The following is a 27,635-nucleotide window of genomic DNA, read 5'->3' as shown; positions in this document are numbered from 1 at the left end:
TTACCTAAATACAATTATGTGAAACTAGACAAGTTGCTTCTAAAGGTTAATTATAGTTTGAGAAAAACATTTGGTATTTCAGTAGCCTACACAAAGGTTAACTGTTGCTAAGGAAAAAAGCAGGACAAGCGAGAGTCTGAAAAGATACAAGATGGAGTTGGGCTTAAACCTGAGCCAGCCCCCCTCAGAAGTATCAGGCACCCTAATTTTAAAATCTTGTACATAGGAGGGACACCTCTGTTCCTGCCTCCACTCTGGTGTGTGACTACAATAAGCCCAGCGGGTATAGGTGAGTGAAACCAGACAGCCCTGCTGAGTGGCATCAGAGTATTGGCTGTATCCCTCAGAATGATCTACTAGGCTGAAATGGCCTGATAGCAGCATCTGGTTCCATCCTAGTGGCCTTGCTGCTGTGGTAAGTGCTATGAAGAAGACATGTGGGGCTGGGCAGCGTGGGCTGGAGATGCTGGAGAGTCAGGAGGGTGGGCCGTGGTCCCCCTGAGCCTTGTTCTGTGTCCTGACAGCAGTGGGAAAGCAAAGCATTTTAAAATAGGGGCAAAGTGGGGCGTGATCTCATAAAATGGCTACTTCGTGGAGGACAGAGGGGGCAAGCTTGGAAGCAGGGAGCCAATTAGAAAGCCACTACAGGTGTCAGGAGTCCCCAAGTGGTGCAAACAGTAAACGTGAAAGTTTGGAGGTTCAGGTCCACCCAGAAGTGTCTCAGAGAAAGGCCTGGTAACCTACCTCCAAAAAAGCAGCCATTTAAAACCCGATGGAACAGTTCTACTCTGACACACACGGAGTCACCTTGGGTGGGAGTCCACTTGACAGGCGAGGCATGATGGAGGATAAACAGGAGGCGCCCTGAACACTAAACCCAGTACCTGGGACCAGAGGCTTGGGGCAGGCAGGCTGCAGCCTTGCCTCACAGTGATGGAGCAAGGCCTCCTGCACCAAGGCCAACTCTTTCCCTGCCTAGCCATGCTGCCACAGAGAGACACCAGACAGGCAGGTAGAAAACGAGTGTGTTTAATGACAGTCCTTCAGTAAAAAAGGCTCTGTACACACTCTACACAACACATTTACAGGGCTTTGGGGGGTCCCAGGGAAATGGCACTGGACGAGGGCTGTAGGAGCATCCATCTGGGACAGGAATGAGGTATGTTGGGGCCTCCAGGGCCAGGGGTGTCCAGCAGGAAGCACCTCCCCCTCCCCAGCTCACTCTGGTCCTTTTGGCCTGGATCCCAGGGAGCAGAACTCCAGGATCAACAACTGGAAGGCAGCCAGACCCAGAGCTAGCTTCTCAGGAGAAGACCCTACCCACGGCCCAGTCTCACCCAGCCAGGGCAGAATGCCGTAGGCCCTGGCACCGCTGCTCCAGTGCTAGCCCCCGCAGGAACCCTGCTGCAGGGAGTGCCAGGACATTCCGGCTCCTCTGGCCCTGTCAAAGTCCTGTCTCTGAGGGGCAGCTGGGTCTGACCATGACCTGCACACCTTAGGTAATGCCAAAGCCTCCCCTGCCCTGTCTGGGACTATTGCTGGCAGGTGTCCATGGCCTGCCTGGCCCACCCTGCTGTTATGGTGGCAACGCCCCCACCATCCCTGAGGAGACACAGCCCATCATCTGCCTGGGGCCACTGCTGCAGAGCTGGTGGTAGGTCTATGGCTGATGTCTGAGGCCTGGCAGGGGTCAGAGCCCTGAGAGAATGCAGGCCGCGGTCAGTGGAAGGTGTTAGCAGCCTTGGCACAGCCAAAGAAGTCAGGGCCCACAAGGCGGGGAAAGCCTTCCAAGACCTTCACCTTCACAGGGTCAAACTTCCAGTAGAGGTGGCCCTGCAGGAAGTAGGCGTAGCCTGCAGAGAGAAGGCAGTCAGAACTAGGTATGTGGACACTGGGTCCATACCTGGGCTCGCACCAAGGGGAGGGCCAGGAGGGCAGCCTCAGCCACTGTTGGTTCCTTGAAGCCTGCAGGCCCGAGAGAGGGGAGCCCCTACCTGTTCTACTTTGGTTCCCTTCCCTCCGGGGAGCCCTCTCAGTCTGAGTCCAGCTGCTGCTTACCTGACAGACTTCTGGAGCCTCAGAGCCCCAATCCCTACCTCTCAGGAAAGCACGTCCTGCTCCCTTGACATCCCCAACCTCCATGTCACTCTCTATGGCTACACCCCCCACCACCCGATTAGAGACAGGGTCCTGAGGCAAGGTGGGCAATGCTGGAGCCAGAGGCCATGCAGGACAGCTCACCAGCAAACCCCAACATGGGGGGACACAGAGTCAAAGGGTGGGCAGAGCACAGGACCGAGAGCCCAGCCTGGCTCTCATCCTTAGTCCTCACAGGAGGCTGGGTGGTAGAGTGGTTAGGAGCAGGGACTGCCAGGTGGGGGTGCTGGCTTCCACTTGGGTGGCCCCAGTTAGGGACCTCACTGCCTGAACCTCTGGTTGCTTGTCTGGGAACTGGGCCAATAACAGGTCTTACCTCAGAGGGTTGTGCTGACAATTTTGAGAGACCATGCATCTAAGAAGTTCTGCTGGCTGGGGCCCTGCCTGCCCAGTGTGCAGTGTTAACTATTTTACCATTATGACTGAGGGACCAGGCAAGTCCTGGCACCTCTTTGGCCTTGGTCTCTGAGGAGGGGAAGGTATTGGAACAGGGACCTGAGATGAAGGCCCCCTGGGACAGGCGGAGGGCACCCACCACTGCCAGATGCCCCCCCCACGCACCATCAGCATCCTGGAAAGCTGCGTCGATCTCTGAGGGCACCCCTCGCCAGTCAGTGGCCCGGCGGGGCACAGGGCTGTCTACTCGGTTGGTGCTGGAGTGGAAGCGCCAATAGTCCCCACCATGGAAGAAGTAGATCTTATTCTTCTCGGGGCCCCAGACCAAAGCGGCGTGGACTGGGGACCCCACCAGGCCCAGATCAGAGAGGGGTGCAGGGCCCAGGACTGGCTTCTCACCATTGTACACCCAGTACTGAGTGCCTGCGGGGAGAGAAGTCTGCAACAGAGCAGCCAAACCACAAACCCCCTGCCCCACCACCATGGACTTGTCCAGCCTCAGTTTCCTTGTCTGCAAAACATGTGTGCCAGTAATGCCAACTGGGGTGGTGGAGACTCCGCATTGTACCACCTGAGCAAGGCTACTTGAATTAGCAGAGGCCAGCAGGGCTCCAGTGCTTCCCCTTTGATGTGTAGCTAGAGTAACAGGTCCAGCTCACCACTTGGCTCCTGACTGCTCCCTGGGCCCTGCCCCAGCCTGCCGTGCCCCAGAAACTCCTGGCTACCCCAAGTCCTATGAGCACTTCTTGCTGGGCTTTGTTTGTGGCCCTGCCACCTGGAACGCGCTGGGCTCTCATCTCTTTGAGTCAAAACCACAGGCTCCAGGGTGAAACAGACCTGGATCAAATCCCCGCTCTGCCTTTGGAGGCTTGTCCTTGGGTGAGTCACTTACCTGTCTGAGCGCCAGAGGCCTCATGTGCACAAAACCAGTTGCCATCGAGTTGACTTCGGCTCGTGGCAACCCCAGGTGTGTCAGAGTAGAACTGCTCCGTGGGGTTTTCAGGGGCTGATTTTTCGGAAGTAGATCACCAGACCTTTCTTCCAAGATGTCTCTGGATAGACTCGAACCACCAACCTTTGAGCTAGCAGCTGAGTGCTTAATCCTTTGCCCCTCCCAGGGGCTCCTTCATCTGCACAATGGGGGTAATAATCAGACACACCCTCCCACGGGGCAGCTGTGAGGGTTAACACACTAACCCCCAGCTCACTATGCAAGCAGCTTCTAGGCTATTCCCATCTCGAAAGCTGTGTCCTCTGGGAGTCCCCCAGCTGTGCCCAGGGAGTGCTCCACCTGCCCTTGGCCCTGAGGCTTCAGGTCAGCCTCTCCCTGCCTACTGTGTCCCTGGAGACCTGTCTGTCTGTCCCTCCCCTTGGCAGTGACATTCCTGGCCCAGAGAAGCTTCCCAAGCCCGGTGCCCCCCACCCCTACTCACCTTGGAAGAACCAGATGTGGCCCTGGGCATCCTCAAAGGCGGCATCCACGGGGCTGGGCAGCCCCTGCCAGTGGTGAGAGGCCAGTGCGGGGTAGCCAGGCTGCAGCTGGCCTCCACGAAGCCGCCACACGAAGTCCCCCTTGAAGAAAAAAAGCTCGCCCCGGATGGTGGAGGCTGCATCGAAGGAGGCCTCACAGGCATCTGGTGGGGCTTCCGGCTGTGGGGAGAGGGCCAAGAAAGGGTCACACTGGAGCCACAGGGGCCAGGGAACCAAAGCCCAGAGCTAGGAGCCAAGTAGCAGGGCGTCACCTCCCTTCTCTCACCCTCCGAGCCTCACCTCCAGGGGAGCAATGTCGTTGGTGTCCACGCCAGCCTGAGGGCCTGGGGCTGGGGCACTGGAGGCGGGGGTTGACCAGGGCTGGCCATATAGGTGCTGGATGCCCCTTCGGTCATCTGGGCTGAGACTCGGTGGGTAACGAAAGGTATAGAAAGGGGACATGAGGGCCTTGGCTGCCGTTGTGTGCTGCAGCCCCAGCACGTGGCCAAATTCATGGGCTGCCACCTGCAGGAGGTCTGTGCCTAGAAAGAGGGACAGTGCATCACTCCAGCCTCTTGCTTCACAACACCTAGCTCCAGACCCAGCCTGGGGACCCACCCCGTTGTCTGTGCAGGTGTCCCATTTGGAAAATGGGTCCCCCAGCCCATACCCTGGTTGTCCCCAACTGTCCAGGTCTCGTCATAGTCGAAGTGGACGTCCCCTTCTCGGTGGGTCTTAGGGAAGAAGGCATGGGCCAGGATGCCCCCAGGCCCATCAAACGGCAGGTTGTCCCCATGCCAATATCTGTGGGTGGTTAGGGGGCAGAGTCAGTGTCTGCAGGGCTTGCTCCTGGAGGCGTCCCAGGCCGCCAGGTCACCTGGTGAAGTCGATCATGATGTCAGCGCGGCCCTCATGCACCTCGGTGAAGGTGAGTGGCGTCACCTTGCTCCACACCTGCAGGGCCTCGGCCACCGTCTGCCGCACCTGCTCTTGCACCAGCTGCCATGGGAACCGGAGGATCCTGTGGGAGGAGGAAGGCCTGGGCCATTTGGCCAGGAGTTGCCCTTGGATGCTGGGTGGGGCACATGTGGGTGCTGTGTGTTTGGACATGCATGTCCACACACAGAACTTGGACCAGGTGTGCTCTGGGCTCAGGTGTGCACATCTCTGTGTGGCTTTGTGTATACAGGTGTCCGTAGGACCGGGAGTTCCAAGCCCCAAGTTCTAGACCTGATTGTGCCACTCCCTGCAGGGAGACTCTGGCCCCTGACACCACTTCTTGGTGCCCCATTCCCCACCTAGGACATTTCTGCAGCCCCCATAGTCTCAACGCCAATGCTAGGTAACACCAGACTGCACCTTACTCCTCCCCCACACACACCTCCTGCCCAGAGGACATAAAGTCTCAGCTCACATGTCATCCTCCAGGGCCTCCCAGACCCTCCATGGCATGGGTCCCAGACCGTGATGGTAGATTTGCCCAATGATGTGCTTAGTGCCTGCCTTCCTGGAAGCATGAGGTGTGTCTGCCTCATCCGCATGCAGTCCAGGGCCTGCCACTCAGCAGGTGCCCAGGAGAGGCTGCAGGGTGACGAGACACACGCCCCAGCATGTCAACAGGGTGACTGGGCTCTTGCTGAGACTCTCCATATTGGCAGAGGCACAAAGACCCTGCGATGGGAAGGTGTCAGTGTGTGTGAAGGTGTCGGGACGTGGATGGTGTGTGGATCAGGGAAACACAGGTCTGTGAACCGCTAGGTCTAGACCAGGTGTGAGGGCGGCAGGCTCATGCACCAGCACACAGGTCGAGGCCCTGAGCCTACCTGTATGTGAGGTCTGTCTTCTCCCAGCGCCCGCCCGACAGCACAAACCGCTTTTGGCGGTTGCGGGTGCTTGGCTCATCAGGTGGATCAGGCACACCACAGCGGGGCCGTCTGGGGCCACTTTTGGGCCAAGAATACTCCTGGGTGGCAGAGGCAGGTGCCAGGCTACCGGGAAGAGCTGCATGCCAGCGTTGTGGTCCCCTTCTCACAGGTTGGTGGCGGTGGGTGTCCTGGGCAGGAGAGATGACGAGAGGGCCCAGTCAGGCCTGCGATCCACTAGACCTATCCTGTCTGCACGATATGTTCAACCTACCCACTGCTGGGCAAACTGGGGACAAGACACAGGGCATGCCTGCGGCCAACAGTGGCTCACCCTCTGGTTTCCCGACGCCTTGTTCCAAGGCACCCAGCTATTCTCAGAAGGCCCTGGGCTGCCTGTCACCTACTCTAGCCACTGGGGGCCTGGTGAGGATGGAAGGATGGGGGGGATTGTGAGGCCTGTGTTCTCACACACACATAGGAATGGACCCCAAAAAACTTCCAAGGAGCCATCTCCAGACAGGAAGGTGCTGGTGGACCAGCTTCTCCTGCTCCCCCCGCCCCTCCCCTAGCAGTTCCTCTTCTCCTATGTCCACGAAGCTCAGTTGCACTGGGGTCACCCCACTTTGCCCTCCTCAGTTATGTGATCAGCTTTGCTGTGCTTCCTCCCCATGATGCCCACTGCCACCCAGTGAGGAGGGACTGGGGCCCCGTGGTGCAGCCTTGGTCTGCTCACCTTGGTAAATGGGGACATAACACTTCCCACAGGGCTGACGAGAAGAAACAAGGTAATGAGTGGAAAGTCCTGGGCACCTGGTGAACGGGGTCTGATTTCCGGCAGAGGCTGTTCTGCCCAGCCCAGGCCAGGGCCTGCAAGGTGGCGTGCCCACCCCTTCATGGCCGGGCATTAGCCCATTCACAGCTACCCTGATGCTGGAGCCTCAGGACTACAGATGGAGACTCTGACCAGGGGATGCATCCTCCCACCTGCAGTGAGTTTCCCAGGTGGAGGTCACGCTCAGAGGGGTCCGGAAACCTCTGTGATGTGACCCTGTGAGGGCATGGGGGATGGAGTGAGGACCCCAGAGCTCCAGGCTGGAGGCAAAGTCCTTGCTCAAGGCACTGCTCCAAAGCCCGTTTGGCTTCCTGCAACTGCTGTGCTGAAGGAGAGGGTGAAGCCTGCTGTTAACTGGGACTTGGTGCCTGTCTGGCGTCTGCTGCCTCCCCATGGCCTTATTTGGGGCGCTGAACTGGGCCACTCAGGTTCCGCCTCACCCTCGGCCCTGGCGACTCTCCCAGACCCAGGCGCCCAGGGCTCTGAGCAGCTGGCCCTAGCCCTCCCAGCTCCACATCCCAGCCCCAAGGACACTGGACTGTGAGGCCAGGGACCAGGCTCCCCACCGCCACCCACTTTCAGTGCTTACCTGTTGCGTGGTTACCTAGCTGAGCCCAGCCTCCCAGGGTCCTGGATGCCAGCGATGACAGGTTCACCGTTAATAAGCACAGACCACCTTTGCAGCTCCTGTGTATCTAGGCTAGGCCCTGCTCACAGCCCTGTGGGTAGCATGCACTCTCACGCTCTAGCCAACTCCACAGTCACAAGCAACTTTTCCAGGTCACAGCTGGCAGGTGGCAGGCATCTGTGCCTACCACTCACCCTCCTGCCTGCTACCCCAGCTCTGCTTTACAGGAAGTTGGTAACCCTTCCCCTGGAGGGGAGCAGACTGGCCTTGAGGTGGCAGAAGACAAGGAATGGGAAATTATTAAGCACCTATTTCCCAGGTGGAAACCCTGGTGGTGTAGTGGTTAAGAGCTATGGCTGCTAACCAAAAGATTGGGCAGTTTGAATCCACCAGGCGCTCCTTGGAAACCCTATGGGACAGTTCTACTCTGTCCTATAGGGTCGCTATGAGTCAGAATCAGCTCGATGGCAATGGGTTTGGGTTTTTTGGGGTTGCCCAGATACTTTACAGGCTAGCTCATTGAACCTCACCACCACCCAGTGAGGCGGGCAAACTGCTGAGGTCTCACACGAGGCAGTGGACTACCATGCCCCACTCACAGGTCTGTGGGACAAGGCACAACGGCCTCTTCCCTACCCTTCCCCACACTGCCCTTCAGTGTACAATGCCTCCCTGCCAGCCTGCCAGCTCTGTGTATACCCGTGGGTAGAACCTTCCTACTCCCCGGATCAGCCAGCCACAGAGGGCAAGCGTGGAATGGACATGCACAGCCCACACCTGCCTTTGTCCCTTCCTCTCATTTCCCCATGAGGTGCCATGTCCACTCCCAGGCCCTGAATGGCAGCATGGTTGGAGCAGGAAGAGCCGGGTCTGAGGCTCGGAAGGCCTGGTTCTACACCATAGTGATCCCAAACAGAGTGACCCTGGGCAAGTCATTGCCCTTGCTCAGCCCTGACTTCCCTACCTGTCAAATGAGGACAGGACTGTGGTAAGGGCTTAAAGAGCATTCTTCCATAATGCCTGCGGCAGCTTCTGATACAAAATACACCCCCAAATCTGCTGTCACTAAATTCTCTCCAGCTCCCACCACTACCTCACTTCCAGTTGTCCAAGGCACGTCTCCCCAAGGCGGGAAACAAAGCCACAGCTAGAAGGGCGCTTTTGCAATGCCTCTTCAGGGGACGGTGGAAGCTAGAGAAGGTGACAAGTGCGGTGGGTTGCTGCAAGCTCGAGGCCTCTTGCCAGCCCTCTGTGTCACAGCTCAGTGATCTGGGAGACAAGTGAGCGGGGCGGGGGGGGGGGTGCCATAGGATGAAGGCCTTGCCAGTAGTGTTGTTTTTGGAACCCATCATTTACTGTGCCTCAGTTTTCCCATTGCTGGGATGGGACACATGCTCCCTGGCCGCCCATGCTCCACCTGTTTGACTCCTCTCTGGCTCTGAGCCTAGACTGCCTTAGCTGCCTCAGATGGTGGTGCTCAGTCCTCCCAGGTCTGCGGGGCTGCAGTGGGGTGTCTGTGCTGGGCTTCATCTACAGCCCTAGGGGTTGGTGAACAGACATCACCCCAATTCCCAGAGGAGGAAACAGAGCCTGGTGAGGTCAAGGACTGCCCCAGGGTCACACAGTGAGTCAGGCAGGGCCTAGATTCCAGAGCTCCCCCGCTCTTCCGCTCCTGGCTTCCAAAGACAGCCAAACTCCACATTCCTGAGGGGCGTTTCTCCTTCCAGTGCATTCCCTTTGCCTCTTTGGCCGGCCGGCAGCCTCTCTTGGCCTGCCCTGTGGTTGGTGCCCAGCTCGGTCAGTCAGGCTCCTGCTGGAGGGCACCCAACCACAGCTGTGGCACTCGAGGGATTTCTTGGCTGACTCAGGCTCCTGGAAGATTTCAGAGACTCAGGGTCAGCCCCTGGGTCAGCTTCCAATTCAGGAACTGGGAAGCGCCTGGTACAGGGGAGATGAGGGAGGACCCCCTAGGCTAGTTGTGTCTTCTCAGGCCTCAGTTTGCTGTCAGTTCAATGGCTGCTAACCGGAAGGTTGGAGGTTGTTATGGATTGAATCGTCTCCCAAAAATACGTGTTGGAGTCCTGACCCCTATACCTGTGGGTGTGATCCTATTTGGAAATAGGGTTTCTCTGTTTTGTTAATGCGGCCATGCCAGCATAGGGTGTATTCTAACCCTAATCACTTCTGAGTGACAAAAAGAGTAGCACAGGCACAGAGAAGTGAGCACAAACTGGGGAAGACAGATGCCACATCAGGACTGACAAGGAACTAAGAACTCTGGGGACACAGATGCTGAAAGAGACAAAGACCTTCCCTCAGAGCCAACAGAGAGACTTCCCCTAGAGCCACTGCCCTGAATTTGGACTTCCGGCCTCCTAAACTGTGAGAAAATAAATCTCTGTTCTTTAAAGCCATCCACTTATGGTATTTGTGTTACGACAGCATTAGGAAATTGAGACAGAGGTTCAAGTCCACCCAAAGGTGCCTCAGAAGAAAGGCCTGTCAATCTACTTATGAGGAAAAAAAAAAAAAAAAAAAAAACACCAGTTGGAGTCGACTTGACAGCAACTGGTTCAAGTGGATGTCTTGGCTTCAGCAAGAGGGTACAGGAGGTGGCCCTGAGGTGAGGAAGGCAGAGCAGCACCATCACTCTGTTCTATGCAGCATCACCCACCTCTGAGGCTCAGAGAGGTCAAGGAACCTGCCCTAGTCACACAGCAGTGGGGAGTTAGCACTGCCAAGCTTCTCAGTCCATTTTGTCCCCTGTGCTGTGGCCCCATCTTCACCTCCCTGTCCCTCCCCTGTTGTCTGTGGGTGGGAGGGCAGCAGCGTCCCACCCTCACCGAGCTGTGGGCTCTCATCACCTCTGAAAGCTGTGAACCAGGAGGGATAAATATTTGCAGAGCCCTCTTGCCCTGCTGAGGCCAGCCTTGGGATAAACACATTGGAGTGATCCTAAATGCTCCCTGTGTGTCTGTGGGCCAACAGCCAACAGCCAGGGTCAGACTCGGTCTCAGGCTGGCCCCGGTCCCCCCCCTCCGTCCCTGCACTGGCCCTACACAAGTGCCGAGGGTCTTCTTTGGGCCAGGCTATAGGCACTGCTGTTCGCCAGTTTGCACCCCAAGAGGGTGAGATTCCCAGGAGGAAGAGGTCATATAGCTCAAACACAGCTCTCTTCAATTCCTGATTCAGGGTGTTCAACCACACCCAGAGTGACTCCTAAGCTCTGCCCCAAGGTCTTGGGGACTGGGAGGGGGTGGGGAAGAGATGGCCTCCCAACAGAGGTGCCTCTCCCCTGGCCCACCCCAGCCCCTTTCTGCTCTCATGGCCAGAACAGAGCAAGTGTGGCTGGACAAAGGGTCCTACCTGGTCAGGCTCCCTCACCAGACCAGACCACAGGACTCCTGCTTATCACCAGCACCCCCCTCCTCAATCCCACACTCCCACTTCTGCCGGAGCTGGCTGGACCTTGCCCTCGCTGTGGGTTCAGTGGGCAGAGCACCCAGGGGCCTGCCCAAGCTCTGGCCCCAGGTCCACACTGGCTGTCATCCACACCTTCCGCTTCTCCCTCTGCGGGTCTCCTCTCTCACCTGAACTTGTTTCTCCTCACCCAATCACACCTTTTCTCTCCTTTCCCTTTCTCTACTCTCCTGCTTACTCTCTGAGGGTCTCAACCACCCACTGTCAGTCCCCCTTCTTTCGGACCCCCTCACAGTAACAGTCACTCTCAGGCCCTGTTTCCCCCACCAGCCCCTCCCCCCACACCAGCCCTCTCTAGCTTCCCATCCCACTGCACACCTGCCGGTGACTCCCCGGCGGCCACACGGGAGACGACATCCGCTGAGACCTGCTTTGTCCCTGTAATGAATAGGGCACTGAAACCACGCCTTCCGCTACCTGCCCCCCAAACGCCCCCGCTCCCCACGCTGCGAGGGGAGCTGAGTGCAGCACGGCACGAAGTCCAGGCTCACCAGCCCTAGAGACCGCGCGGGCACCACTTGCACACCTACCAGACTTGCTCACTCTAACGCCCCCGGGAACCCAGCCAACTTTTCGGGTAACGGCCCCGCGGGTGCCCTGGCCCCGGTGGGTCCGGCTCTGCCCCTGGGCGAAGTGCGGCGAGAGCGGGCACTCACCGGCGGCCGCGAGGCGCGGGCCAGCAGCGGCGGCGGCGGCGGCAGCAGCAGCAGCAATAGCAGCGGGAAGAGCAGGGCGCGCGGGGCCGCGCCGCGGAGGCCAGAAGCCGGAGCCATCCACCCCGGGGCTGCTGGGCCTGCTGGGCCCCGCTGCCGCCGCCACTTATAGCCCGTGCCCTGCCCCGCCCCGGCTGCCGGCCCCGCCCCGGCTTCGCCGCCTTTTGTTCTGAACTTGCCCGGCAGCGGTAGCTGCGGTGTCTGGAGTGGGGGAGGCGGCTGGCACCGGCAGGCAGGCCGGGAGGGGTCCAGGACAGGGTCCTGTCCTGGCAGGGGGTCCCTGGAGTCGGAGGCCCGGTGCTGGGAGGCCCTGGCCAGCCTGTGCGGCTCTGGGCCTGTTTCCCCGCTGTACCGTGGGCATCCAAAGCTTTAGATTTGCTGGGAACCGAGAAGAGTCGGGTTTTACCTTCTCCATCCATACCCCCACCTTTGGAATCGCTTCCAGGGGATCTCTCTGGTGGCCTGACCTCTGACCTCAGGCTAGAGGTCAGCCTGTGACATGTGGTCACCCCCACAGGCAGGTTTCCCTACTGCTCAGAGCCTAAACTGACCCATCTGAAAGATGGCACAGTAGCCCCTGTCCAGCCTCTGTTACAGGGGAAGGATAAAGTTCCACAGGGCTGAGGAAAGAGGTATCAAAATGTGTCCCAGGGGAAACTGAGGCATGTGGAGTGGACTGGCCAAGCCCCCCAGCTTGGAACAGTAGAACCACAGACAACTCACAGATGGGGAAACTGAGGCCCTACGAAGGATAAGCCAGGTCAGGCTTTTCTATACCAACAGGCAAGTGGAGGAAGAGTCCGGAGGCCCTCTAGCTGGTCAGCTGGGTGTGGGTACTGGAAGCAGAAGGCTGCATGTGTTTGGGGTGGGGAAAAGGGAGTGGTGCTGGAGGGGTGTCTGAGTCAGAGCCCCACCCCCAACATGCCCCTTTTACTCCCATGGTCTCAGGGCCAGCGTCCTGCAATCAGAGGGACAGGAGGTGAGAATCAAAGGAGGGGGTGATGTCCACACAGACTCTGCTGGAAGGGAACCTCCAGTCTGGGCGGCCCAATGCTGCTTGCACCCCTGTGATGGCCCTGGGGCCTCATCGCCTCCCCAGGCCACCTGCTCCATTGTGGGCGGTCTGTGTAGTGCCAACATCCAGGCAGTGGCTCCACCTTAGTGGGCAGATCTTGAGAGCTGCTGCAAGGGGTAGGCACCCAGGCTGGACCATGGGAGAGAGAGAGGAGGGAGTGTTAGGGACAGAACAGCTAAGACTTAGAAAACCCCATAATCTGGGTTTTTTTATAAACAGGGAAAAGCAGAAAATAAACTACATGTACAAAACAGATGAAACGGCTGTTCTCTCCGTCTAGGTTGCGGCCCAGAAAATCAGACAGGGACTCGAACCAGGGGAGCCGGAAAGAGCAAAGGCACGACACCTCAGAATGAATCCTGGCAGGAGTCTCAGAAGCCTCCGCGGCGGGAACCATCTTGGAAATAGCGGCACCCACAGTGTCAGGAGAGGAGGCGGACACGTAGGCCTTAAGGCCTCCAAAAGGAAATAAGGCTAAGACAGCAACCCCGATTGGCCAGGAGAGCCCCTTCGGCCTTCGCCTCCCATCTAGCTGCCCAGCCCGCCCGCCATTTGGGGCTTTTTAGCCTCTCGAGTGTTTAACCTCCGCGGGCTGCCCACCGCGCAGTGCTTTCCCAATAAAGGCTATTCTTTTATGGTCTCATCCGAGCCTCCTGGAAGAATCCTTTCTCTAGGACTGGCCAGAACCTGGGTAAATCCGGGAACAGACTTTGGGGAGACAGCCAGGAGGACGTCTTTGTCTGGGCCCCGGCGCGGGCGATGGGCAGATGATCCGCTTCTTCGCGGGACCAGGCGAGCGGCCGCCGGGGGTGTCTCCTCGCCTCCTCCCTGGGTAAGTGGAGGGCCTGGCTGTTTCCGCCGAGCCGGAGACAGGAATCGCCTTTATCGTTGCCTTCCCTCTGTCTCTCTCTTTTGCCCTTCTTGTGTCCTGCTGAATTTGTCTGTTTCTTGCCGCGCGGAAGGCGATTGGCGGCCCCGTTTCGAGCAAACTTGGAGAACTTTGGGCAGGAGGCCCGCTGGTCTTCTGGTGAAATCCTGGGGAAAAGTCCCGTAACTCCTGGGCGTTGGCGCCACCTAGTGGCTTATTTTAGTCTGGCGGTCCCCTAGGACCGCGTTTGTCTTTGTTCTGCCTAGCTTCACAGTTCTTACTTTTTTTATACTGCTGACTGTTCCCTGAACCTTACCTCCCATTTCTTAAAACGATCTCTCTCCTTCACTGCGGGGACTCACCCTGCTGTCTTTGCCACAGGACTTGTTTTCTGGATCTCGATTCCTACCCCGGGAGTCTCTTCCATAGTTTCTCTTGTCTAGTACAACATCTGATATTGCGCCACCACGTGCGGGAAGAAGGGTGCCTGAGGTTAAGCAACACCAGGACATGGGTGAAACTGAACGACTGTGAAAGGGTTTTAACCATCTGGGACGATTTCATGAAGACCCAGACCCAGACCTCCCCTTTCACCTTGAGAGACTTGTCTTCCAGGGGTCTTTTATTTATCCTCCTGGATCGAGGGCGGTCGGATAAGAAACGAGCAGAGATGTACCAAGACATCTGTGCTTGAGGATTCCATCCATCCACCACCCCTCGGCTAATCACTGGGCACAAAATTTACAATGGGGGCTGGCTAAAGCATTCCAGAAAATACATCTCTCGGTTGCCTGATTAACAATTGGGCCCCTTTCAAATTGGACGGACCAAGTAAAAGAAAACTTATTAAGTTTTGCATCCAGGACTGGCCTACCTATAAGCTAGTGGACCAAGAGGTCTGGCCAGCCTCGGGCTCCCTTTATTATAATACCATCCTACGCTTAAGCCTCTTTTGTTGAAAATAGGGAAAGAATGAAAAAGTCCCATATGTACAGGCGTTCATGGCCTTGTATCAAGACAAAGCGCTAAGAGAGAGGTGTGGGCTAAGAGATCCTGATAAGTGCCCTTTTAAAGTATTAGTGCAAAAGAGTAGTGAAAACACAGAGGACCCACTGGAGGTTCCCTTGATACCTCCTCCAAAAAGAACTGGAGGAAATGGACAAGCTGCCGTACCCCAGCTTGAAGAACTGCCAAAGGGAGGGGCTGAGTCGAAACCCCCCCAGGGAACACCCGCGCTGACTCCTGGACCATCGGCCCCTCCTCCATATGCCCCATCCCCTGTGGGGCTTAGGGAACAAGTTGTACCCCCACCTGGAAGATCAGTCAGGAGACCCCCCTGGGACTACAGTGTCCCCTAAAGGAGGTGCCAAATGGGGAAGGGGGAGCCATCCGAGTCCGTGTCCCTTTCTCCCTCCAGGACATTGTACAGTGTAAACAGCAATTAGGGTCCTATTCAGAAAACCCTCAGATGTTCCAGGAAGAGTTTACAAAGCTAACCATAAGCTTTTCTCTCTCATTGAGGGACCTCATGGTTATTTTAGCCCGCTGCTGCAATGAAGAAGAAAAGGCTAGGATTTTAGCTCGAGTGCGGAAAGTAGCGGACGAGATGCATAAGGCAAATCCCAACCTACCCACAGGGGAAGAGGCCATCCCTACTAGTGAACCCAGTGGAGCCCCAACTCCACGGCAGGGCGAGGATATCTTCAACACATGACTACCTGTTTAATCAGAGGAATGGAAAAAGGAATTATAATAAAATTAAAGAAGTTACACAAGATAGAAATGAAAACCTGGCTGTGTTTCTAAGCCGGTTACTAGACTGTATAAAAAGATACACTAACACTGATGTAGACACCCCGGAGGGGAAGATAGTGTTGGCCCATACCTTTATTATATAATCAGCACCAGACGTAAGGAGAAAATTGCAAAAATTAGAGATGGACCCTGAGACCCCAGTCTCCGAACTGGCTGAGGAAGCCGCAAAAGTTTATAGCGATAGAGACTTAGGGGAAGAACAAAAGAGAGAGGAGAGAGAGGTCTGAAAGGACCGGAGGGTGGAGAAGCAGACCTGAATCCTGGTGGCGCAACAGGCTAAATTTCTGAGTGCCATTGAGTCAAAACCCCCAAGGACACCCAGGAAATCGGGGGCAGGACAAAGACCTGGACTCGGCAAAGATCAGTGTGCTACTGCAAGGAGGAGGGCCACTGGAAAGGTGAGTGCCCCCACCTCCCTAAAGAAAGGAGACGGAATAACCCGAAACCCAGGCCCCCATGCTGGCAGTGGAAAAGCAGCCACTGAGCTGCTGATGGCGCCCAGAGGATCCAGCTGCCCAGTCCCCTGGCGAGGTCATCATCACCAACCATGATCCTTGGGTGCCTATTGAGGTAGAAGGTAAGATCATGTTATTTCTATTGGATACCGGGGCTGCCTTCTCTGTCCTGCCACTCCGGTTGGGCCCGCTTTCCCAAAGAAGAAGTTCGGTCGTTGGAGTTAATGGGATGCCACAATCCCAGTGCTTTACCGAACCCTTGAAATGTCGAGTGGGGAATTGGCAAGGATACCACTCGTTTTTCTTCATTCCAAAATTTCTTGCCCCGTTGCTGGGATTCGAGATCTCCTCTGTTGGTTGGAAGCTAGGGTCTCATGGGACAACCCAGATACTTTGGCTGCCATAAGCCCTTTAATGATGATGGTAGGGACCCTCTGTGACCAAGAGAATGGGAAGCCCCTTCCGTTTTCTCGAGAGGTAGGCATACGAGTGTGGGATGTTAGCAGCCCTGACTTAGCAGTCAACATCAGTCCCATACAAATAAAACTGAGACCAGGTGTGCCCTATCCCTGAAAAAGGCAATACCTGTTGAGCAAACAGGCCTTAGAGGGAATAGCCCCACTGGTAAACCACTTCCTTTCTCATGGGATTCTAGTCCCATTCAAATCTCCCTGTAACACCCCTATTTTGGCTGTAAAGAAACCAGACGGAACTTACAGATTTGTGCAAGGTTTAAGGGCAGTTAATGAGGCCGTAATCCCCATTCATCCCATAGTTCCCAATCATTACACTCTGATATCCGAAATCCCTGGGGAGGAGACAGTTTTCACAGTCTTGGACCTTAAAGATGCATTCTTTTGCATTCCAATACCAGGACCCAGGACCCGCAGTTCATTTTTGCCTTTGAATGGCATGATCCTGTGGCGGGGGGCAGGGGGGCTACTACACGGCTTTGCTTGACACCCCCCCCCCCCCCGCCGCCGGCTTCAGGGATAGTCCTCATTTGTTCGGAAATGCACTGGGACAAGAGTTAAGGGAACCTAAGTTACAAAACAGCAGCGTTATTCAACACGTTGATGATCTCCTAATTGCTAGCCCTACCCCATATGATTCCAAAAAGGACACTATAACTACTCTTAAATTCCTGGACCAACAGGGATACCAAGTCTCACCTAAGAAAGCACAGATCTCACCTCCAGAGGTTAAATATCTGGGCTTTGTTATAACTGAAGGAAAGAGAATGTTAGATCCCTCTTGGAAGGAAACCATCCTCAACATCCCTGTGCCTAATACAAGGAAGCAACTGAGGGGATTTTCGGGGATGACAGGGTTCTGCTGCATTTGGACCCCAAACTGCGGGGTCATAGCAAAACCACTGTATGAAGCTCTAAGGGGAGAAGACACCCTACCCCTTGAATGAGATCCTGATGGAAATAAGGTTTTTAAAATGCTTAAAGAGGCAGTAGCCACTGCCTCAGCTTTAGGAATACCAAACCTTGAAAAGCCCTTTAAACTTTACATCTCTGAAAAAAAGGGAATAGTGTTAGGAGTATTGGGACAAATATTGGGACCGGTATTCCAACCATCAACCTACCTTTCAAAGCAACTTGACAGCGTGGCAAGAAGATGGCCCGCATGCTTGAGGGCGGCAGCAGCCACCACCATTATGGTTAAAGAAGTCTCCAAACTCTCCCTAGGACAAGCCACCGAAGTCTTAACTCCCCATCAGGTGCAGGCCATCCTAGAAACAAAAGGAGACAAATGGATGACTGGCGGGCCGCATTTTACAATACCAGGCATTACTATTGGACACCCTGAAATTACCTTAAAAGTATGTAATACTGTGAATCCAGCTACTTTTAATACCTACCCCCGGTCATAACAGCTCCCTACATGACTGAGCTCAGTCAGTCAGTGAAGTTTACTCGTCCAGACCAGACTTAAAGGACATCCCTTTAGAAAACCCAGAAGAAGAATGGTTTATAGACGGGAGCAGTTACATAGAACAGGGAATGCGAAGAGCGGGGCATGCAGTAGTTAGTAACTTAGGCCCCGTTGAATCGGGTCCCTTGCCGCCAGGTACCTCTGCCTAAAAGGCGCAAGTAATTGCCCTGATTAGAGTGCCGGAGCTAGGGAAAGGAAAAAGGTTAAACTTGTTCCTAGATTCTAAGTACGCCTTCTTCGTTCTCCATGCCCATGCAGCTATCTGGAAAGAAAGAGGAATGCTAACCTCAAACAACTCACCCATTAAACGTAAGGGTCTCATACTAAGGCTCCTAGATGCCATGCTTCAGCCCAAAGAGTTAGTGGTGATTGTAAGGGACACCAGAAAGGAGGGGATGAAGTTGTATCTGGAAATACCAAGGCCGATCAAGAAGCAAAAGCTGCTGCAAAGAGACATGAACCAATCCTAGAGCTCCCCCTCTTCCCTGAAGTAGTAACCATGCCGGAGTACGACCGGGAACATTTAGATATAGCAACAAACATAACAGCTACCTATAAACTTGGTTACAACCCCTCTGGGTGGTGTACCTCAGAACAAGGTAGAATTTTGGTACCAAAGGGCCAGCTCTGAAAACTTGTAAAAGCTGTGCATCAAAGCACTCATTATGGCAGGGATAGCCTCCTAAAACTTTTAAAACCCTTAATACTAAATTCTGAGCTTGCTCTAGTGATCAAACAGGTTACTAGAGTCTCTGAAACCTGTTTGAGAAACCATCCAAACACACACCCCATTCCTCCCCTTTTAGAGCCAATACAACGCGGGGGAACTTATCCTAGGGAGGACTGGCAAATAGATTTCACCATGATGCCACTCAATCAAGGATACAAGTACCTCTTAGTGTTTATAGATACCTTTACTGGATGGGTTGAGGCCTATCCCACTTGAACAGAAAGGGCGGGAGAGGTCTGTAAGGCATTATCAAAAGAAATCATCCCCAGGTTTGGCCTGCCCAGGTCTTTACAAAGAGACAATGGTCCCTCTTTTGTGGCTCAAATAACTCAAAATTTATCAAAAGCCCTGTGAGTAACATAAACTCCACTCCTCCTGGAGACCCCAGGCCTCTGGCAAAGTAGAAAGAATGTGCAGTGAGTAACCCCCTGGATCCACAAATCCAGAATAAAAATTTATGGTTTACAGGAACAAGATGCCCCAGCAGATGCCGAGATGAACCAGTATTCTTGTGAGCCAGTTGAAGACCTGAAGCTCCTTTTTAAATGGCAGAAGCAACCACCAGATGAGTACTGAAAACATTATCCTGCTGTTGGGCATTATTTTTGCTTTAAGTTGCCTCTTAATTCTTGTTTTAATCTTGTGCTATCAGTTGCCCTTCACTGGAGCAGTGTATTTGCCCTACTGCTAACCCAACTCACTAAATATGCCCCTCCCAGGTATTATGAGTTTTTTCACTCTTGCCCTTTTGATCCCTATAATCCACCTTACAAATAGCCATCAAAATTATTTAGTTCAGCTTTCACAGGCAATGGCCATTGGGGAGAACCTGAGTGACTGTTGGATTTGTCATGCAACTCCTGATAGTGGCACCCCCAGACTATACAGATTTATTCCCCTTACAAATGTATCCCTCCTCACTCCTGCACAGAAGGGAACCCATGGAACCAAGTTAGCTGTAATCAAGGTGCTATGGCACCCAGCGAGGCCAAGAATCATTACAATCTATTCAAAGACTACTGGTGGAGACTGCGGTCCCCAAAAAGAAACAATTAACCCTGACTGGAACCAAACTTGCTATGGTTGCTCCCCCCGTACAGTTATAAGTTACAAAACCTTTACTTCCACCACCTTCCAGAACTGTACAACTGGAAACTTTACGCGAAACTCTACTATCACAGAGATAAAGCTTTTTGACTTTACTAACCAGCCAGTATGCTTCCAACCCTTTGCAAACCACACTGTGGCCCTCCCAGAGCTACAGCCTTTCCGCATACTAGTATGGGAAAAAGATATAGGCCCTACTGGCACGAAGGGTGGGTTCCCAACCTATGGTGGCAAAACCCCTTGTGTAACAGCCTGGCGACAAACTAAATGGACAAAAATATGCCATCCTGCAGGAACTTTTACCTATAATTGTAATGAAACACAGGCATTTGCCTATCAGTTTTTCAATGGTACTAGAGGAGTAAAAACTTGTACCAACAGAGAGGTTTGGATGGTTGACCACTATATTAAATACATGTGGGCAGACAATATAGATGGAACACATAATGGAGAGAAGTCCTTAGAAGAGGCACGAAATTGGACCACTGCCTCCTGGGGGCCGCTGGGAGGGGGGCAAAACGTTGCCCCCTGTATTGATAGCCCTGACTTACAAACTTGGATGGAGCAGGCCAACTCCATCCTGGTATGTACTCCCACTGGAGTGTGGTTTGCCTGCCGTGACCGAACAGGAAATACCTGGGCTCTAAACTGCATAGACCGATCCGCCGTCAAGGGAAGATGCTCTCTGGGGTGGGTTATTCCCCCTGAAGGCACAATAAAAATCTACCAAGGTCTAATTACCACTCCCCCAGATGCCCTGATGCCAGAAAAAAGAAAAAGAAGATTAGGATTAGCTGCTCTAGGAATTACTGCTTTAGTAACTGCCCTAGGAGGACTAGCAGGAGTTGCTTACAATGCCCACACTATACAAAATGCCTCTTCACTCATAGAGCAAAACGCTGAGGACGCAGGACAAGGGTTAACAGCTTTACACACTGCATTGGACTCTCTGGCCAACCAAGTCCTAGACCATCGACTAGCCTTAGACTATCTTCTGGCCAAACGAGGAGGGGTTTGTGCAATAGCCAACACCTCCTGTTGTCTTTACATTAACCCCTCCAGAAAAGTAGAAGTCAGAATACAAAAGCTCTTAAACAGAGCCAAATGGCTAGGGGATGCACAAAAAAAACCTGGCAGGTGACATGTAGAACCAAATTAAGGCATACCTCCTGTTGGTCACATGGTTTTTGTTCCTGATAGGACTGGCTGTGGCAATTCTGTTTCTTTTAATATTTTGGCCCTGTCTGTTTAACATGCTTGTTAAATTTGTGTCATCTTGAGTGCACCATGTTTCAGATTAAAATGATGATGCTGCAGGGATGGAAACCTGTTAGTAAAAGAGAGTACTTAGGGTTAAGGACAGTAGAGAGAGATTTCTACTCACTCAGGCAGACCGACGCCCCTAGACAGCAGGAAGTAGCTCCAGAAGAAGAGACCTCCGCCCCATAACCCATAAAGTATCACGAGTGTCAAATCTCTCAGGTGGGAATGTTAGGGACATAACAGCTAAGATTTAAGAAAACTCCATAAAGTAAAGCAGGGAAAAGCAGAAAATAAACTACATATACAAACCAGATGAGACCGCTGCTCTCTCTGTCTAGGTTGTGTCCCAGAAAATCAGACAGGGACTTGAACCAGGGGAGCCAGAAAGAGCACAGGCACAACACCTCACAATGAATCTGGCTTCCGTGTCTCCAGCATGGAAGACGAGAATTCTACCCCCGAACCACCATCCAGTCTGAGCATCTGTGTCAGGGATTGAGTTGTGTCCCACCCAAAATCAGTGTCAACTTGGTTAAGCCATGATTCCCAGTATTGTGTGGCCGTTCCCCATTTTGTGATTTTAATTTTATGCTAAAGAGAATTAGGGTGGGATTGTAACACCATCCTTACTCAGGTCACCTCCCTGATCCAATGTAAAGGGAGTTTCCCTGGGGTGGGATAAAAGGAAAGGGAAGCAAGCAGAGAGTTGGGACACCTCATACCACCAGGAAAGCAGCAGCAGGAGCAGAGTGTGTCCTTTGGACCCGAGGTCCCAGCACCTAAGAAGCTCCTCGACCGTGGGAAGATTGAGGACAAGGACCTTCCTCCAGAGCCGGAGAGAAAGCCTTGCCCTGGAGCTGACACCCTGAATTTGGACTTGTAACCTACTAGACTGTGAGAGAATAATTTTTTGTTGTTGTTGTTAAACCCTTCCACTTGTGGTATTACTGTTACAGCAGCACTAGGTGACTAAGACAGAATGTGGTACTGAAAGAGTGGGGTGCTCCTCTAACAGATACTTAAAATGTGGAGGCAGTTTTGAAACCGAATGGATAGAGTTGTGATAGTGGCAGAGGACTAGTGCAGCAGAGAACCAACAGCAGCAGAACCAGGAGACCAGCGCCAGACAGCGCTGAACCCAGCAGCTGCCTCTGCTTCTCCAGAGGGGTCTCCTCTCCCTGTTTGTGACCAGCACCACCTCCTCCCCGCCCCCGCCCCAGGAAATGCTTTTGCTCCTGGAAATTTCACTCTCCTGCCCCTAAGGAGGCAGGTGGTGCCCTTGGCTGATAACTGAAAGGCTGGTGGTTGGAATCCACCCAGGGGCTCCACTGGAGAGAGGCCTGGCAATCTACTTTCTGTAAGGATTTTTTTTTTTTTCTAGAAAATCCTACGGGGCAGTTCCACTCCATCACATGGGGTCACTATGAGTGGAAATGGACTCTACAACACCTGACAACAACTCCTCCCCCACACCCACAACCCTCTGGCAGGGGACCCAGAGCACAGCTGTTCTAACCAAGATGCCACTCCACTCTCAAAGGTGCACAGCCACTCCTCTTTCCACCCGTAATCTCACTGCACACAGCATCCCATGGGCACACTGGACACAGTAATAAATCTGTTCCTGTAAAGGTAGCCTCATGTATTGCAGAATAGAACTGTGCCTCACAGGGTTTTCTTGGTTGTAATCTTTACAGAACGAATTGCCAGTCCTTTCTTCCACGGTGCCACTGGGTGGGTTCGAATCACCAACCTTTAGTAACTAGTGAAAACCGTTTCTGCCACCTAGGGACCATCAGACACAAAGATGAACCAAAACCAAACCCACGGCTGTCCAGTCGATTTTTCGACTCATAGCGACCTTATCAAGGGGGAAATAAAGAAATCAGCCCCTCCCAGGGGTAATAATATGACAACTGCAAAGTCACCTGGAAAAGGCACAAAAACACCACGAGCTCCCGGAGGGCAAGGAAGCGTCCGATTCTTCCCTAACCCGGCGCCTCCTCCGCCCAGAACAGAGGTGCTGAAATATTGAGGCGGCAGGATCCACACCTGTGCTCTGTTCGACTGGAGCCAAGCCAGCGCATCTAGGGTCTCTAGGGCCTTCGTAGTGGAAAAAGCGGAAACGTTGCCAGCGCCGCGTCCGCGAGCCGGGGACCCAGGTGGGTTGGTCCTGGGGTCCGTGGGTGGAGCGGCGCGCGGGAGGCCTCGTGAGCCCCGGGCAGGCGCTGCCCAAGGAAAGGGTCGAAGCGGGCCGGGACACCTACTGGCAGTGCTTCTGGCGACCGTCACTGGCCCTCTGCAGGTCCCCAGGTCCCCGCTATGTCCCCCCGAGACCCAGGCAATGCCGTGGTCAGCAAACCTCGTCGAGTGGGAGGGAGCGGGATCCGGCCTCGCACCTCTTGTCCGCCTGCCTGACCTTAGACCTTCGTTCCCTGTCCCCTCTAGATAGCCCCCTACTCTACTCCACTCCCTGTCCTTCCAATGGGAGGACTGGTCCTGTCGCCCCTGCTTAAGCCTTAAGCGCTTTGCGACATCGCCCCCAAGACCCATACATCTGGGCCCCGCGCGCAGGGTCCGGTTCCCAGCAGAGGCAGGCGTTCACAGCGGGGGACGCTGGAAAGGAGAGGTCGAGGGACAAGGGTGGGGGTGGGTGAGGGGTGGGGCGCCCGTGGTCACGCCCCGAGCTGGAGGCGTGTCCCAGAAGCCCCGCCCCCGCCGCTGTGACAAGTGCTGGCGTGTTTGCCCGCGAGACAGAAGCGTCGCCGCCGGCGTCTCGGAGTCAGCCTGCCCGCATCCGGCCGCCGCCGCGATGCCTCGGGGGAGCCGCAGTGTGGCCTCCCGGTCAGCCAGGTGAGGGTACAGGGGTTCCGTGGGGAGAGGGCCAGGGGAGCACGGACACCCTCCAGGGCGTCCGCAGTGTGACCTTGGCTGCTGCGCCATCTTGGCGGTGGGAGGGTCGGAGGCGCAGCCACCACGTGCCTAAGCGGTGGGCAGCCACCCCGCCAGGGTGGGCAGGGGACGCTTCCAGGACCCGCAGGAGTCAGGAGTCCGGCCTGCGGTCACTCTGCTCCCTGTTGCAGCCGCCCCGCCGCCCCCTCCCCCCACCTGCCGGCGGCCCCGCCGCCTTCGGCCGCCGCCCCGGCCCCCGCCGCTTCGGGCCAGCCGGGCCTCATGGCCCAGATGGCGTCCACCGCCGCTGGGGTAGCTGTGGGCTCGGCTGTGGGGCACGTCGTGGGCAGCGCCCTGACCGGAGCCTTCAGTGGGGGAAGCTCGGAGCCCGCCCAGCCCGCTGCCCAGCAGGTAAGCTTTGGAGCCCTAGGGAAACTGAGGCAGAGGCCCCCCAAGGCCGCATAGCAGGGAGCGGCAGGAGTGTCCAGAACTGCCTCAGGCCTAGAAATTTACCCACGGAGGGCCCTAGTCCTCACTGTAGATCTCCCCATCAGGTTCCCATCCCCCCCCACCCCCAGTCCCTGAACTTCCAGGGGTAAAGACCATCCAACCCTAAAGTTGGGGAAACTGAGGCCCAAGGAGTCAGAGACTGCCCAAAATCACCTTACCCCAGTAGAGGAGGAGGGATGTTAACGTTCAGAGTCTCTTCTCTCCCCATACCCAAGTCTGGTACTGCAGCCCTTTGGTTCAAGGGCAAAGGGCAGCCAGTGACCTTAAGCCTGTTCCTTGCTGGCCAGTCCCCTCCAGACACCCCACCTCTACCCTCCCCACAGTCCTAAGCCAAATGCGGCTTAGCAGCTAAGTCAGAGGTTCTGGGGGTTATGAGGATCAGTGTTGCAGAGCCAGGAAGGTGCTAGAACTTGTGGGGGTGGAGCTCACATCCTGAGGGTATAGCAGAGTACTGGGCTTTTTTACAGCCTTCTCCCCGCTGCCCCTCCCCCTCACCTGCTCAGCCTGCTCGGGACCTTTGGGGCACCTAGGCTGGGGGTGTGGGGAGGGGCAGGTGGCCCCCACCCTCAAGCTGACCCTGCCACCTCTCCTGCCATCCCCAGGCCCCTGCCCGCACTGTTCCGGAGCCTCTGTCACTGGGGCCATGTGCCTATGAGATCAGGCAGTTCCTGGACTGCTCGACCACTCAGAGTGACTTGTCTCTGTGTGAGGGCTTCAACGAAGCCATGAAGCAGTGCAAGTACAACCACGGTGAGCTAGGGGCCTGACTAGGTGGGAGGGACCCTCTCCTGTGCCTGCCGGCTGACCACACCTGTGCTGCCCCTTTCTGCAAAGGCCTGAGCTCTCTGCCCTGAAGAAGCCACTGTGGACTCACAGCCTGGCCAGAGCCCTGCACCTACCCACCCCTCACCAACAACGGACCACAATACCAGATTGTACCCATGTAGCTGGGAGTTGGCGTGAGGAAGGGGTTCTACCCCCACAGAAGACCTGAGACACAAATGTGCAATTAAAAGAGCTAATTTTAGACCACTGCTGCTGGCTCCTGTGGTCTGTCAGATGGCTGTCTCACTGTGGTGTGGCATGCCCCTCTTCAAGCGGGCATCCTGGGGGTGGGTGGGTGGGGAAGCACCACTGTGGGCAGCAGAGGACAGAGTGCCAAGGGCAGCCCAGAGGGCGGTGAGTCATTCGCAGGCGATCGCAAGGGCATCTGTCTCTGGCACCGGGATCCCGACAGGGCCTGTTGTCTGCTCTTGAGGAATGTCTGCCCCCCCGCCCCGAATGTTTCTGCCTCTGGGTCCCAGGTGGCCTCTTGCCCAGTGTCCCTGTAACCTTCCCCCTCTGCTGACGCAGTGTCTCAGCGATTCCAGGTTCTGCAAGAGAACTCCCACTGGCCACTGTTTATCTGGGCCTGAGCACACCCGGCTCCTGGCTCCGAGTCCAGCTCAGCCACTTGGCCATGGGGTGGCAGGTCACGGGGACTGCAGAATAGAGGAGCAGGGCCTTCACGTTCAGTGCAGAGGTGGGTGTCGACCCAGCAGCACATGTGCTGTGCTGCTGCTGTGGTGGCGCCCACTCCCTGCTCCTCCCTGAGTAATTGCTGTGAGCCAGGCCCTGCCCCACATCCCCAGGTGTGGATGGTGCAGCAAGCAGACAGACAGACCACATTCCTGCCCTCATGGCTGGTTACTGGGGACATGGCTCCAGGCACAGGGTACGTGTGCGTGTGGGGTTAGGGATTGGCATTGAGGGTCTGCCTCTCAGCACAAGTGTGTCCATCACCCAGAAGGGGTCCCACTGCTGGGTGTGAATGTGCCTCCTGGCGTCAAGGTCTCCTCTATACTAGGCTCCTGGGCCCGCTTTGGCAACTCCAGGGCCTGGAAGGGGGACCTTGTTCCTGGTGGCGGTGCCAAGTGCCTGTTCTCTTCTAGCTGTTGTCCACGGAGGGAAGGCCCAATAGCCAGTGCAGCTCCTCTGCAAGGCCCAAGATGCCCTACCTGTGGGGGCCAGGGACAGGGTGCCCCCCTCCACTCCCCACCTGCTGGGGACAGGGTGCTCCTCCCACCCCCCACCCCAGTGGGCTGTACCCTGACACTCACTTGCCAGCTCTGGACACGTGTTGTCCAGGTTCTCCAGTAGGGACTTATAGCTGGTAGGAACCCCACCCTCCCCTCCTGTGGCGGGATGACTACCCTTGGCCTGATGCCCTACCCCCCCATCCCTCACTCTGGACCTGTTTCCAGGACCAGGCTGGGGTCCAGGCTAGGGTACTGGCTGAGGGTGGCCCAAGACTCCACCAGTCTCAGTGTACTCTCCTGTTATAGTGGGGATCTTGGGGCCCCACTTACTGAGAATCCTAACGAGGACATAGGTCTCACACTTCCGGAGCAGGGAGCTACCCGTGGCAGGGACTGGGAGAGCCCCTCTTCCAGCCCTTGGCCCAGGCTTACCAGGTGTCCATCCTCAGCCAAGAGGGTGAGGGTCGCTGTGAGACAAGGAGGGAGGCAGGCAGGTCTGGCCCCTCTGCCTGAGGCCCTCAGCTCTTCCTCCCAGCACCCATCCTGTCCCCTCACCATCTGTGGGGACACTGCTCCTCTGCCTCAGGTGGGCTGTGAGAGTCACCAGGCTGCACCAGGGGTTCACCAGCTCCCAGCAGCCAGCTGTCGGGGGAGGGAGTCCCCAGAACTGGGACTCAGGCTACAGGATTGGGACTATGTCCCAAGCAAACCCTGCTGAAACTGCCATCTCCCAAGATGTACTCTCCCTTCACCAGCGCTGCTTGAGGGGCTGGAATCTGTACCTGTGACAAGACCTTTGGCTGAGATGTTGTGTAGTTTAACCTTGCTTATGGCAGGTCAGGGCAGGGGTCCTTCATGAATTACCCAGGACCCAGCCAACAGGGCCATTTCCCCAACTCCCCTACCCCTTTCCCCGTCTGGACCCCCTTCTCACTACTGCCTCCCACCCTCACCCAGGGCTGAAGGAGAGGAGGCCCCACTTAACCTCCAAACATTACAGTGATAAACATGGCTACAGGGGGCGGAGACAGATGTGGGACCTCTGATCTTCCAACCCCAGACACCACCACTAAAGAAGGGCCCGAGGGGTAGCTGGCCCAGTCCAGGCCCCTGATCAGCCCCTTCTGGGGCTCAGCTGCCCCAGCCTAGAAAGGTCTTAGCAGCTAAGCCCCAACTTGGCCTCTTCTTCCCCAGCCGTCTCTTCCTCCCTCTGGAAGACTGAGCACCCACCCACTGGCTCCACACTGGTGTCCAAGGCAGTGGGAGTCACCAAGACATCCAGGGAGGATATGCCTTCCCCCCAGTATCCTGGTAACAGGCTTGGTGCTGGAGGGAGAGTCCCCATGGTGGCGCTCTGGTCAGGCTGTAGTGGGGCCAGGAATGCCCTGATGAGCGCCCTAGACCACATCTTTCCACG

At 55.6% G+C, this 27,635-nt stretch overlaps 2 protein-coding genes across 9 annotated transcripts; one reads left to right on the top strand and one right to left on the bottom strand.

Annotated features, from left to right (window-relative positions):
* Nucleotides 1–1,013: 1,013 nt before the first annotated feature.
* MMP11 (matrix metallopeptidase 11) lies at nucleotides 1,014–11,604 on the bottom strand. Of its 8 annotated transcripts, none has more exons than XM_003419119.4 (8): nucleotides 11,485–11,604; nucleotides 5,847–6,076; nucleotides 4,901–5,044; nucleotides 4,694–4,827; nucleotides 4,324–4,565; nucleotides 3,987–4,203; nucleotides 2,719–2,976; nucleotides 1,014–1,853 (listed from the first exon to the last, which is right to left on the bottom strand). In XM_003419119.4, the coding sequence occupies exons 1-8, from the start codon at nucleotides 11,599–11,601 to the stop codon at nucleotides 1,720–1,722; spliced, it is 1,476 nt and encodes a 491-aa protein (XP_003419167.1). In that variant the 5' UTR covers nucleotides 11,602–11,604; the 3' UTR covers nucleotides 1,014–1,719. The 8 variants fall into 8 exon arrangements, 7 of the variants coding, with proteins under 7 accessions (XP_003419167.1, XP_064128465.1, XP_023414960.1 ...); XM_064272395.1 differs by lacking the exon at nucleotides 11,485–11,604 and adding an exon at nucleotides 6,622–11,112 and having other exon boundaries at nucleotides 4,901–5,062; XM_023559192.2 differs by lacking the exon at nucleotides 11,485–11,604 and adding an exon at nucleotides 6,622–11,111.
* Nucleotides 11,605–23,497: 11,893 nt separating this feature from the next.
* CHCHD10 (coiled-coil-helix-coiled-coil-helix domain containing 10) lies at nucleotides 23,498–25,234 on the top strand. The gene is made up of 4 exons (XM_064272393.1): nucleotides 23,498–23,651; nucleotides 23,882–24,101; nucleotides 24,803–24,950; nucleotides 25,035–25,234. The coding sequence occupies exons 1-4, from the start codon at nucleotides 23,611–23,613 to the stop codon at nucleotides 25,052–25,054; spliced, it is 429 nt and encodes a 142-aa protein (XP_064128463.1). The 5' UTR covers nucleotides 23,498–23,610; the 3' UTR covers nucleotides 25,055–25,234.
* Nucleotides 25,235–27,635: the final 2,401 nt, after the last annotated feature.

The sequence above is a fragment of the Loxodonta africana genome, chromosome 19, assembly GCF_030014295.1.
Source record: "Loxodonta africana isolate mLoxAfr1 chromosome 19, mLoxAfr1.hap2, whole genome shotgun sequence".
Lineage (NCBI taxonomy): Eukaryota > Metazoa > Chordata > Mammalia > Proboscidea > Elephantidae > Loxodonta > Loxodonta africana.
This window is presented reverse-complemented; position numbering and strand designations above follow the sequence as displayed.

Coding starts and splice junctions, on each gene's coding strand:
- MMP11 (XM_064272394.1), bottom strand. CDS start 6,783: ATGAAGGGGTGGGCACGCCACCTTGCAGGCCCTGGCCTGGGCTGGGCA. Junction 5,063..5,846: donor AAGACAGACCTCACATACAG/GTAGGCTCAGGG, acceptor CAAATGGCCCAG/GCCTTCCTCCTCCCACAGGA. Junction 2,977..3,986: donor CCACATCTGGTTCTTCCAAG/GTGAGTAGGGGT, acceptor CTCTCCCCGCAG/GCACTCAGTACTGGGTGTAC.
- CHCHD10 (XM_064272393.1), top strand. CDS start 23,611: ATGCCTCGGGGGAGCCGCAGTGTGGCCTCCCGGTCAGCCAG. Junction 23,652..23,881: donor GTGGCCTCCCGGTCAGCCAG/GTGAGGGTACAG, acceptor TCCCTGTTGCAG/CCGCCCCGCCGCCCCCTCCC. Junction 24,951..25,034: donor GCAGTGCAAGTACAACCACG/GTGAGCTAGGGG, acceptor CTTTCTGCAAAG/GCCTGAGCTCTCTGCCCTGA.